At 42.9% G+C, this 13,892-nt stretch overlaps 1 protein-coding gene across 1 annotated transcript in view; it reads left to right on the plus strand.

Annotated features, from left to right (window-relative positions):
- The first annotated feature begins 11,448 nt into the window (after nucleotides 1-11,448).
- UGCG (UDP-glucose ceramide glucosyltransferase) overlaps nucleotides 11,449-13,892 on the plus strand; it is a 55,361-nt gene continuing 52,917 nt past the window's right edge. The window contains exon 1 of the mRNA XM_039328972.1: nucleotides 11,449-11,946. Within this exon, the coding sequence (XP_039184906.1) occupies nucleotides 11,849-11,946 (98 nt within the window). The 5' untranslated portion in view covers nucleotides 11,449-11,848. The remainder of the gene's footprint in view (nucleotides 11,947-13,892) is intronic.

A 13,892-nucleotide genomic window follows, 5' to 3' on the forward strand; every position in this document is an offset into this window, starting at 1 on the left:
GTTGAGGAGATGGGACCTGTGCAGGGGGAAAAAAGATAGACACGCAAAGTCCACATTAGAGAGTGGGTTGGTTGGCTAACTATGTTAGTAGAAGAAGGGTGTCTGCATGTGAGCAGACTATTATTTTCTTTTGATTTATTTTATTATGATTGTAAAGAAGTGGAATTGTGTGTGTTCTATCCAGGGGGAGGGGTGTTGTGTCCTGGGCCTGATGAGGAAACTCAGCAGGCCCAGAGTTGTTGCAAATGGTCCCGGGCATTCTAAAAGCTGCCTGGGACCAGACAGAGCGGCGCCAGCTTGTGCGCATGCACAAGGTGCGAAGAAAGAAGAACTCTTATTGGCTCACTCTGTCCGGGGTTCAAGTCCTATAAAAGGCCTGCGTGCCTTTTGCCTTTTGCTCAGAGTTGGAGTGGGAGAAATAAAGCTTTGTTGATTGCCATCATGTGTCATCATCATTCGCACGGGAACGGAGAACACAACACAGAGCAATTTCTAAAAGATCTATCTTTATTTGGCAGGGCACTTAACATTAGATTATTAAGATTTATGTTTTCTTGGCAAGATTTTTCAGAATTAGGTTGCCATTGGTTTCTTCCTAGGGCTGTGAGAAAGTGATGGGCCCAAGATCACATGGCTGGCTTGGTGCCAAGGTGGACTAGAACTCACAGTTCTAGTCTGAAGGCTTATCCGCCATACCAAACTGGCTCTCAATAAAATAATAGTGGATTACAGAGGAAATCTAGCTCTTCCATTTTGTTTCATTCTATCACAACTTTTTCCAGCATTTACTAGGTATTATTTCTGACTCTTTACACATACACATATGCACAAATATAAGGAGAGACTTTGTCATTTCCTATAGATCCAGAACCAAGATAGGAAAAAGAGCTTACTTGATTAGATAAGGAACACCCAAGACAATTACAGTCATATCCTTTTAATACAGGAGGAATTTGTGATCAGTTTGTACGTCAAAAGAAAAAAGCAATTCAGAGTATAGGCGAGGGGTAGGCAACCTTGGCTCTTTTATGACTCGTGGACTTCAACTCCCAGAATTCCTGAGAGCTGAAGTCCACGAGTCATAAAAGAGCCAAGGTTGCCTACCCCTGGTATAGGCAAAGGCGTAGGAACATGAGCAAACAAACCAAACTTGAGGTTTCGAGTGCCAGTGTACAGATCTGTCTTTTACAGGTTTCTGTAGCAACTCTGCTAATTTCCAAAGAAGGGTTTTATGCTTCAACAGCTCCGTCTGTTCTGCCCTCAGCCAGCACTCATTGGTACAGTTACAGAACTTGGTTTCTTCTCCAGGCTATCATTATTCAAAAGGCCCCAGCTTCATATTCAAGCATTCCTCCATCACTGTATTCTTTGGTCCTCAATATGGTAGTGGGCATGGTAGAGGACAGGAAGGCCTGGAGGAACGTTGTCCATGGGGTTGTGATGGGTCGGACACGATTTCGCAATTAACAACAACAACATGGTAGTGGGCAACTCAAGGAGAATTGCTATGTGACCACTAATAGTTATTTTTTTAAAAAAATGTGTTAATAACATACTGTGTATAGCTGCCCTTTTTTTTTGCCTAGACTGTGAAAGTTCTCAATCCCACTTACCTTTACGTGGCTTTATATTACATTAGTTGCTTTGTTTAAAAATAAAATGGTCTCCTTCACTTCAGTACAGGTGACCCTATGAATGTAAATTTTCTTTATGACCCTATATTTCTATGACATATAGAAATTTTTCTATATGTAAATGACTGCCAAAAGTACTAATAAAGTGCTGTATATTGCTTAATGCTTATCTAATCTCACTATTTTCTCCTTTGTGGCATGGGAGTCTAGTTGTGGAAGTTGTGGAGTGTGTATCATTGTTGCCTAGCCTATGAGGCTAGAACAGCATTGCACTCTGCCCTATTGGTTAATGAAGATGAGTAAAAATGTTGCATGTTCCAGCTTTATTTCATTTTATTGTGATCCATTATTCTGCCTTCCTTATTTTATATCATTGGTATCATATTGCACTAGAATTCAGAATGGAGAAATATCCAGGCAGCATATACATTTAACAACAACAAGAAGAAGAACAATTCAGGTAGTCCTTGTTTAGCAGCCGCAATTGGGACCTGCAACTTGGTCAATAAATAAAGCAGTCACTAAGTGAAACCATAACTGTGCTAATGATCTTACTTCAGCTTTCCTTTGCTTTACAGACCTGTGAATATTGTAATGTGAGGATTAATTGCAAAGTTACTTTTTCAACAGTTACTTTTTCACCACAGTTGTAACTCTGAATGATTGCTAAATTACAGATAGTTCTCAACTTACAACATTTCACTTAGTAACCATTCAAAGTTACAACAGCACTGAAAAAAAGTGACATGACCATTTTTCACAGTTATGATCTTTGAAGCAGCCATACGAGCATGTGATCAAAATTCAGATGCTTGGCAACTGATCCACAGGTATGACTGTTGCTGTGTCCCAAGGTCATGTGATCACTTTTAGCAAACTTCTGACAAGCAGTGTCAATGGGGAAGCCAAATTCACTTAGCAACCAGGTTACTAACTTATCAACTGCAGTGATTAACTTAACAATTGTGGCAAGAAAAGTCATAAAATGGGGCAAAACTCACTTAACAAATGTCTCACTTAACAACAGAAATTTTGAGCTCAATTGTGGTTGTAAGTTGAGGACTACCTGTCATCAGTCACTAAATAAGGACAATTATTATTTAGATAACGTGTAGAAATGACATTGGAAGTTTACTCGCAAAGTGATATTTGCAGCAGTGGACAGAGTAAAAATGAGACAGAGCTTTTCATCTTTTCCTATTAACATAAGTTCTGGAAGTAAATTATTACTAAAGATGCTATCAATTATAACAATAATAAAACCAACCATAATAATTATATTTCACCTGAGTGACTGAGTGATTCACAATTATTAGAAACATTTAAAAACGGTGTAAAAACACAAAAGAGGCACAAGACAAAAGAACAAGATTGGCAAAGAAAGTAAACCCAGAGGGCAGCAAACAAAAGGAAGAAAAGAACATTAGTCATCCTTGCCAAATGCCTGGCAAGAGCCACTGAATATGTTATTTAATCACTGGTAAAGTGATCGTTCATTTGGTAACTGAGTAGTTTGGATCTTACAAAGTTTCTGTTTTTATTTAGGCTGTAATCCAGTGGTGGGATTCAAATATGTGAACAACCGGTTCTCTGTGTGAACGCCACTTCCGGAAGTCCATTCTGGGCCTAAGCAACAAAAAATTAGCTACCGGTTCAAGTGGTGTGAACTGGTTGAATCCCACCACTGCTGTAATCCTATATTTTTTTTAGCTTATAAAGTATATTGGCATGTCTAATATTAATTACTTCTGAGTAGAGATGTGTGAAATTGTGCTCTGACTGAACTTTATATCTTGATAAAGTCCTTGTCAAATAAGAACAAAATTAAATTTAGTAATTATTTGTAAAAAAAAAAAAAAGTCATACAATTCAGTGCCAATTTTACAAGTTCAATGAATGGAACATTTTGGCACTTGTAAAACAATATGGTGAACTTTTATGGTAAATAAATTGGTAATTGTATTTGAAAAGCAAGTTTCCCATGAAGATGGAGGGAGATAAGGATATTTATTCAGGAAGACAAATGCTTCTGTGAGTCATACAAACTAGCTGGATGATTTTGGGCTAATTGCCCCCCCCCAGCCCATCTCACCTCAGAGGATTGCTGTTGTGGAGAAAACAGAAGAAGGAAGGAGTATTAGATATGTCCCTCCTCCAGATATTTTAAAAAATAATAAAGGTTGTTTATAAATAAAATAAAAATAAAGTATAAAATGACAATAAAAATTACATTAAGTTTAAACAGGAAAAAAACAGTGCAATGTTATTATCATCATTCAGTAAATGATCACATATAGGAGACAGAGAAGCACAACCCCCAAAGATTAAACAGAGTGAGTAAGATCAGTTCAGCTTCATCTACTGCAGTGATTCTCAACCTTTTTAATGCCGCGACCCCAACCGGTCGTACGTTGAGGGCTACCCAACCGGTCGTAAGTTGAGGACTACCCAACCGGTCATAAGTCGAGGACTTTCCCTGCCCGGGAGCGCCGCACATGCGTGGTGCCGCCCCCTGTGCCGGCTGAGGCGTAGCTGGCAAGCGGCAGAGATGGCGCAGGCCGACCACCAGCTGGCCCAGCCCAAGGGAGGTAAGGCACCCGCCGGGCCCCACGTGTGCCAGCAGCCCTCCCTGCGCCCGCCGGCCACCCACCTCCCACCCCTGGCTCTCTTTTACTTATATTTTTAGTAGTTGCTCAGCAGGGAGGGGTGGAAACTTCCAGACAGCTCGCCTTCGCTGCAGACAACTTGCAGCACCGTTTGCAGAATGGGACTTTTGGCGGGCTCAGCAGGGCAGAGACAGCCTGGACAATTCCTATTGGCTTTTGAAAGCCAATAGAATTAGACTCTATTCAAGAGAGTCTATTCTATTGGCTTTCAAAAGCCAATAGAATAAAAGGGAGTAGCACAGCTAAGGAAAAGGGGAAAAAATGGCGGACTGCGTTGTTTGGCGACCCCCGTGAAATGGTCGTTCGACCCCAAATGGGGTCCCGACCCACAGGTTGAGAACCACTGATCTACTGTATAAATATTATGTAATAAACATTTGAGAGTTATTTTTCTAATTCTAGAAATTTAAAGTGACCAACTTTTTTACAATGAAAAGGAGGACACAAATAAATTGAAGAAAAAAATATTGTAAATAAAAGAAACATTTTATTCATTGCAACAATAATACAGAATACACTATAATATGATAAATACATAATAAAAACATTTATAACAATAACATTTTATATTGTAATTATGCTTACATGCCGTGCCCGCAGCCGCCCCGCCAGCACTGCTATCCTGCCGTGTAGAGTGGGCCCCGTGGCTCCCAAAGCACCAGCTGTGCTGGCCCTGGCCTCAGGGGGGCAGCCCGCTGTCAACACACCCCGCCTGCAGCTGCCCCGCCAGCACCACCGCCCACCCTGCACAGCCCCGTGTAGAGCAGGCCCCACAGCTCCCACCTCACAGGGGGCAGCCAGCCACTGCCGCCCCTCATACCCCCGCCTGCAGCAGTCCCGCCACCCTTGCCTCTTGCGCCCGCAGCCATTATTGCCCTAGCAGGGCTAAAGATCAAGAGAAAGTTACTGTGGCATCGCCGCTCCAGTCTCCTCCAGGTATCTTCGGGACTAACTAGGAGATGGTGTAGTTGGGTAGCAGGGAGGGGTGCAAAGTTCCTGCCAATTCGCCTTCGCTGCAGACAACTTACATGTGCAAAGTTTGCTGGCCGGGTGTTTTGGTGTGCTCAGCAGCAATTCCTATTGGCTTTCGAAAGCCAATAGGGGGAGTAGCACAGCTCATGCAAAAGTTGAAAAAAAAAACATCAAAAAAGGTGCCAGAACACCGTTCTGAGTGTTCTATGAGAAAAAAAAAAGCCCTGCAGATTAGTCTTCAAATATCGAAAAGGAGGACATGAAGGAGGACACTTTTCGAGGGAAGACAGAACTCAAAAAAGGAGGACTGTCCTCCCTGAAGGAGGACGGTTGGTCACCTTAAGAAATTACAAATGGCATATTGTTGTAGTTAACAGTTTATTATGCTTACAGACTAGAATTACATTATTGTTGTTGCCAAGACCAAACCAATAAACACTACAGCATGTAGAGCAGTTAAAAATACATGATATATTAAAAAGATTGTATATATTTAATTTTACATGTATTAACTGCAGCAAGAATTATAGTTGCCCAATATTGGAAAAATGAAAATTTACCAGTGGAAGAAGAACTAATTAAGAAAATTTTAGATTGTGCAGAAATGGACAGATTGACATTAAAGATAAAAGAGAAAGAAGACTCAGTGTACTTTAGAACATGGGACAATTTTTACCAATGGCTAGAAAAGCGAGTTAGAGAGAAAGGAACATGATATGTACCATGTAACATTGAATATTTACTAGTAAGAAGAAGACTAATGAACGATTAACTAACATATTATGATAATATAGAAATTAACTCTTATTGCTTTTTAAATACATGAACCCAGACAATATGCTGTTTGCTAAATATTAAGAATGTTATTTAAAAAAACCCAAACTAACCTCTATAAAAATTAATAAAATATATACAAAAAATATATGATATATTCAAATTACATAGAAACCAAAACCAATGAAAACTGTAAGGGAAAGTACTAGCCAAATCAAATAAAATAATATCATTATTACAGTATTAGAATACAATAACTACCCTATTCCTATAGAAGAAACTACAGATAAAAATTTCGACAGAGCCCTTAATACATTTAGAAATTGATCATTTAAAAGAAAATCAGTGATCTTCTCATCATAAGAAGTAAAACTCTGTAATAATCGGTATTATAAATTTTAATCACCATTGTGGATAGAATAGACATTTTAAAAGAACACAGATTATAGATTCAGTCTCCATATTTGAACATATACAAATATGATTTCTGAATGGAAGGTTCACATGCTGGGATAGCCAAATCCCTATCTCACTGAAGTCTGTTACAACTACTTGGAGCTACAGATGAGAACTGAGTGCCAGGTGAGCAGCCTTAAAAAGCATAGCAGGATCTTCCACCAGGGACACTACTCCTCGGTGAACACCCCACTGGTTGAAATATCTTCTGATGGGTAGTGCATCAATTTAGGCCAGCCCAAAATGTTTCTTATTCAGAGCATGCATGATCTTTAAAAAAGCAGTCAGGAAAAGTCCAAGAGGATAGGGCAATTCTACTGCTGTACACTATAATAAGGATGAGAAATTTTGGTCCTATGTGAGGGAATATCTAAGACTCTGCTAAAGTTTGATCCAAAAGTAAATAAAGCTGGTATTAAGAGACCACAATATATCAATCCTTGATTATTTGCTTTTATAGGGTGGATATAAAAACCTATTGTTCAGAGTAAGATGAACCAAGGAGGTCCTGCAAAGGATTTGCTTTGCCTAAGGCTTAAATCAGGGGTGTCAAACTCAATTTCATTGAGGGCCGCATCAGCATTGCGGTTGTCTTCGGGGGGGGCGGGTAAGTGTGGCCAGAGTGGGCACAGCCTACTGGGTGGGCGTGGCTGGAGTGGGTGTGACCTACTGGGTGGGCATGGCCAGCTCTACATCGTTCGCGTCAAGGGGGCCTATGGGGGCCTGGGCAGGAGTGGGACAGATCTGAGGGTCTATGGCAGAAGGGGGGGGACCAGGGCAAGCATCAAGGCATGGTCCACTGGAAGAGCCTCACTGTTCCTCTCAGGCCATGCGAGGGGGGGCTAGATGGTACCTTGGGCTGCCCAGAGCCTTCAGCAGCAGAGGTCAAATGCCCAGCCCGGCCCTCAAGCACCTACAGCACCAAGCCCAACCCCATTACCCCAAAGGGGTGCCCAGTTGCACTTACCTCCTCCTCAAAGCTGCTGCTGCTGTGCTTGCTCTCCTTAGCCAGGTTGCTCATGATGGGTATTAGTGCAAAGTCAGAGGGAAGCCCACTCCCTCTCCATGGGAGGAGACCTGGCTTTGTATACAAAGCTTCCTTAGCAATAGGATGGGAGATCCCCAGGATAGGCCAGGAGAAGGGGGCAAGGGGATGGTGAAAGGGCAGCAGGGCAGGATTAAGGTAGGACTTCCCTCAGACCCTCCCTCTCCTTCCTTCCTTCCTTCCTTCCTTCCTTCCTTCCTTCCTTCCTTCCTTCCTTCCTTCCTTCCTTCCTTCCTTCCTTCCTTCCCATAGAGTGGTGGGAAAATATTTGAGATGAGGGAGAAAAACAGGCAAGAAACGCAGCTGGAGAGGTGTCACCCTTTGTGAGGAATGAAGAAATGCACCATCGCCTGGAAGTGGCCAGCACACGGCCCTTGCCTCCTTCACATATCTGGCTTGGTGGGTTTTGGAGAAGGGGACACCATGAGCAACGTGAGAGTCGGGACGGTATCTGCGCAATGCCATCCAGCCCCCAGCCTGCCTGGTTTCGGCAGGCAGTGAGGTGCTCTCCTCACAGTGTTGAGAGGCTGAGCCAAGCAGAGCGAAGCTTGCCAGCTTTGCGCCTTGCTGCCTGCTGAAATCAGGCAGGCTAGGGGCTGAGTGGCGGCACGGTTTTTGAATTTGCGCTGCCTGGCTCAGCCTCTTAGCACTGTGAGGAGAGCGCCCCGCTGCCTGCTGAAATCGGGCAAGCTGGGGGCTGAGTGATGTCATGCTTCCTTTTGGATTCACGCCGCCTGGCTCAGCCTCTTGGTGCTGTGAGGACAGCGCTCCACTGCCTGCTGAAACCCATCCCCTGGAGCCCATCAAGCCGGATATGTGAAGTAGGTGAGGGCCATTTGCTGGCCACTTCCAGGCGATGGTGAATTTCTTCATTCCTCACAAAGGGTGACACCTCCCTAGCACGCGCCCAGGGGGCAGAAGCAACATGGCAGGGGCTGGTCCCTTGGTGTTTCCAGATGGCCTTGTGGAGCTAAGACTGAATGCGTTTCAGCATAGATGGCCACCACAAAATTGTACATTGGCTCCCAGCCGGCCTGGACCAGGGCCAAGGCAGTGGGGGCCATTCCCTGTTTCCAGGATGGCTTTGCGGGCCACATGAAACCACATCTAGCCCCCGGGCCTTGTGTTTGACATGTCTGGCTTAAATGGTAAGTCTTGCATAGATCCCACAACAGATGCAGCCCAATTCCAATTGTATTACAACATTAAGGGGTCAGGTGAGATACGTGTGCTATTGTTTTTAGAAACTTAGTTTATATAACGATGAAGACTGATATCTTCTTAACATATAGCCACATCCCCAAAATGTGGATCTTCAAAAGCAGCTGGGACACAACTGTTTCCATACCAGTTTGCAAATTTTGAAACTGGTGGAGATGCTCTTGGGCCCTTGTAGCTAATACCTTTGCTTGGTTATCCCAGCAGATAGAAGATTGAAAGTAGAAACCAAAATAATTGAAAGGGAAAACCTAAATATTCAATCGGGCTTTTATTTGTTGATCATTTAGCTTAGGTTCTGAACATATGTTTTCTGATCTTTGAGTTGTAAAAATAAATGTATTTTGCAAGTCAGTAGTTTTCGTGATCCACAGCCAAAAGGGAAACAAAACTGAAATACGTAAAAAAAAAAAATTAAAGAGGTACAATGTGAGAATGCAGAAAAGGGTTTGTATATGCAATTTGCAAAGACTGTAATTAGGCATCATTTTCTCAGTCAGGACTTGTAGAAAAATGAAGGAAAGTACTTGAAGAATTGTTTTGAGGTAGTACAGCAAGAGAACATCAGCAGACCAAAACTTGTGACTTTTTTTTTCCAGCAGTATCAGCAAGAAAGCCCAACTTATATATGATGATTTTCTTTAGAGTTTGATACTGCATCAGAATAATAATATAATTTGAAGCTCTTCGTTGTTGCTCAGAAAATAAGTTCCCCCTTCACTATCCTACAACAGTAAAATTGTATAAAGATTCATACAAGTCACAGAGAATCCAACAGAAGAACAAAAGAACCATTCCAGAATAAGGGTACTTTTAATCAAGGCGGAACTTTTATTGTGTGCTTTTGCTTATATATGAAATTAGGCTGAAGCGCCTTGCTTTTAAAAGGCACAAAGATGCTTCAAAACATGCAGGGGGGCTTAGGAAACACCTGTTAGAGACTGCCTAAAACAGCTGCATCTTTCTCTGAGATCAAGTGTTTGCCTTTACTGCAGCAGTGAGATCACAGGAAAAGATCTGCTTGGTTTAAAATGTTTATATCCAAAGGTACCTTATGAGAATATAACCCCTTTCAGCTCTTTCCTTACTTCTGGATCATGCTGGTCTGTACATTTGGGGTATTTATAATTATGTCAGTAATGCTACTTATGCTATCTGACTTTTCTATCTTATACTTAATGGTCAATTTTCTTTTCAGTTTTGAAATATGGAGTGATGTACATCTTGATTTAATAGTGATGTTCCCTTGTTGCACTGAGTAACTGACAGTTGGTCAGTTATTAAATGTTATGCTGTGCAACAGGTAATCATACTAACTTCCACTAACTTGCCATATTTGTCTCTATATCTGTGCATTGATCATATTAAAAAAAAAACTTCTACACTGAGTTCTTTGTACAAATAAATGGCAACTCCCTGTAAAACTGGATGGAATGCTGATTACTCCTTGTATTTTTCTTTCCCCACTCACCGTCTTTGGGTATTTATATAAATGCAAAAATATATGTAATTTTGAGGCTTAACATCAGTTATGCTGCCTTCAGAGGGTGAGTCTATATAAATAAAATTAAAATAGTATCTGAAAAAACTTCAGATAAAAAAATGGGAAATGCATAATTTTCAAACAAGATTAATATGTACTAGGATGGATGAAGCAATGGAGGAAAGATGTACATGAGCAAATAAAATTGAAAATACTAATTTTCAGTTGTTGATCATATTGATTTCTAAAGTATTACTTTCTACAAAAAGATTGAATGTAGATATTTAAGTTTTTCCTTCTTAAAATTACTAATGTTCTCATATTCAAATGTTATTCATACACACATACACCTATCTCACAGCGTAAAACTTTTCATGGTTTCCATCGTTCTTTCCACTTTGTCCCGTGCAATTTCTCCGTTGTTGAATGAAAGCAACTACAACCGTAAGCATAATACAAGAGGGATATGAACGGAGGAATAAAGAATCGACATCATTCAGCTTTAGAAAGGTGAATTTTGCAGGAATAAACAAATTTTTGAGTGAACTTTTGCAGAGCAGTTTGCATTACAGAAGAACCCAGAGGGATTCCATTTGTCGATAGGCTGCAGGACTCTTGGGGGTTCCAGCTGTGACATTTCCGGAGCGGTGGTCGCGCATTTTGGGCTCGCTTTTGGCTTTGCCGCTTCCAGTCGAGACACACAGCGTTGCATTCTCGGAGGTGGCGGTGGTGGTGTTGCGGAGCAATGCAGAGTTTGGCTTACAAGGGACAGAAACGTTGCGACCGGGAGGGTGTTTTCCTTTATGTTTTGGCGGTGTGTGTGTGTAGGACTGGAGGATAGCCGATGCGGCTGCTGTGTGGCGAATGGCTCCTGAGATGTATAAAGAGAGAAAGGTTAGGTTTCCCTTGTGCGCCGCTCCCGTTCCCTTTTTCTTTGCAAAGAGGAAAGGAGAGAGCGGTACTCTTGATTTCCCCTTACAGTGCAACGTCTCTATCCTTTATAGTAAATGGCGACGTCGCTCCTTCCTGCTTTCCCGCCACATCCTAATTCACCTTGTCTTTTACCACCCCCCACCATCTTCCTTCTAGCACCACCCTCGCGGCGGATTTAACGGGACCACGCGAGTGGAGAGGGGGAGAGAGAGAGGAGGGGGCGTGGCTTTAGAGGATGACAATGGCAGGGCGGGGCCTGATCAGCTCCGCGCGAGCCCAGGCGGTTTGGTTTATGAGTGTGTGAGAGGGAGAGGAGAACGCGAACGAGCGGCTGCCAGCGACGGTGGCGGAGAAGGAGGAGAAACGCCGCGGCGGGGGCCGTCAAAGCGCGAGGCAGCCTGTCAGCAGCAGCAGCCGCCGCCGCCGCCGCCGCCTGCCGGGTGGAAGGGCAGCCGAGAGAAAGAACGGAGGAGGGGCGGGGCGAGAGGGGGCTCGTGGAAGAGAAGGAAGGCTAGAAAAGGAAGACAGTCGCGTCTGAGGGGGAACGTGAGGGCAGCCAACGAGGGGGGCGGGGCCTTCCTAGCTAGCCTCCGCAGCCGCCGCTTCGGCTCGTCAAAGCTCTCCCCCCCCCCCCCTCCGCCCCTCTGTGCCCTGTGGCCGAGAGGAGATGGCGATGCTGGATCTGGCCCTGGAAGGACTCGCCGTCTTCGGGCTTATCCTCTTCGTGGTCCTGTGGCTCATGCACTTCATGTCCATCATCTACACGTAAGTGAGGCCTCTCCGCTGCCGGCTACTGCCCCTCGCCCCTCCCCTCTCCAAATTCCCCCCCACACACATACACGCGCGCGGGCGGGCGGGAGCGGAAACTGGAGCGGGGGTCATTTGCTATCCACCCCCGCCCGATTGCGCTGCTTCTCTTCTAGCCGGCGCCTCTGCGCTTTGTCCCCCCCCCCCTCCCCCAAACCTCCCAGGCTGAGAGGCGACGCACCTGTCTTGCTCAGGCTGCAGCCCTGGGGGGGGGGACCACCCCCGCTCGTCCATGCCGCACCCCCCCCCGCCATGGACGCCTTCACAGCTTTCTCTCCCGGCCACCCCTTTCTTCGCCTGCCCTCCCCCGACCCAATTGGGGCGCTCTCCGGCCATTCTCGTCATCACCAGCTGACACTTCCAATCCCGCCGGTGGGCTAAAGCGCCTTGGAGCTCCCTCCTGCCCTTTGGGGACTAGTCCGACCTTTGCTTGGAAAAATTAGACGAGAGCCAAGTCGTACTGTATAGATTTGTCACTGCCGCTAACAATGCGAATCCTCCCTGTACCCTGCATTCTTGTCTTATAAGGGAGGTATGCTTTTAAATCTGCCATAAATAAGCTTTAGCAGCTGCCTTTGTCTACCTGCTGTAAGTCAGCGGATCCTTGAGGAAGCATTACAGTAGTCTCTAATACATACCGCCAGGATTCAGCGGTAGATCTGGTGTAACGAAGTGGTGGTATTTTCTTTGCTGCAGTTACCTTTCTGTTGTGATTTCTTCTTCTTCTCCTAGATGCCATACTTGATGCCTCCCCCTCCCCAAATACTTGGCAGACAATGTTTGTATCTCCCAATGTTAGTGTTTAAATTCTGGAATTGGGTGTTCCTTGTTGTTAAATTATCATGAGGCTATAACATTTTTTTATATAAATCCTGAATGGATTTAAGTTGATTTTAAGGATCATTGAAGGGAGACAGGTTTTATTATGCAAGCAATATATTAATGCATGATTAATGTAAGATGTATTACTTAATTCTATTTCAGTTTGTCCGATTTCTACAGTAGCTGTGTTGTAATGGGCAGATGAATAAATGCTTCTTGAAATATTCTTAAATTATGAAATAAGTGCATAGAAATTTGTTAGCTATTAATAACTGGAAGTTGGGATATTTGGAATGTGTAAAAGAAGAGGACACTGAAAACTTATAATGACACAGTTTGACCTCTTGTAAAAATCCTAATTTCTTTTTGCCAGTTATTAGTTATAATGAATAGCCTTCAGGCTTATGCAAAATGTTTAGAAATAAATAAAATGATTTCTTTGGGGCTTTAGAACTGATTTTTCTATGGCTGTGTGTTTCAAACATTGATAATATTTTAACTTTTAAAACAATGAATTTGATTTTAGACTTTTGAAGGAATTCTTGGCTCTTCTCCTTTAAACAAGTTAAATAGCTTTTATAACTTGACTGAGATACTTATGTCTAATTTCTCCAACTATATACCACATTTTTGTAGTGTACTCTCTTAAATACTGAAAATGTCTATGAAAAGAAAGAGGATTAGCTAGAAGAGATCTAACATCATTAATCATATTTAGAAGATGATTATTAGCTGATATATAAAGAGCAATTTGAATATTGATGTGGAAAATTAAATTATCCATTGTATTGGTGGCTGTATTGTTTGTCCTCCTTCAAGCACAATGTGATGTTTGAGATTTCCACTGAATGCTATGTCTTTGTCTGTAGCAACTTAGCACAAGGAAGCAGGTACTATTAGCACTATAGGAGGAACCATTTCTGCAATGCAGAAAATTAAGAACATTAAATCTGTATATGGCTGAATTTCAATCAGGATTCTATAATATGGAGATTATAGGATTTATTAGTTAAACAGTGGTGCAACCACTTTGACTAGATTTATTTTAAGTCTGTGAGGAAGACATTTATATATATTATTTC

This window comes from Crotalus tigris, unplaced genomic scaffold, assembly GCF_016545835.1.
Source record: "Crotalus tigris isolate CLP2741 ecotype Arizona unplaced genomic scaffold, ASM1654583v1 scf7180000024386.1433019, whole genome shotgun sequence".
Lineage (NCBI taxonomy): Eukaryota > Metazoa > Chordata > Lepidosauria > Squamata > Viperidae > Crotalus > Crotalus tigris.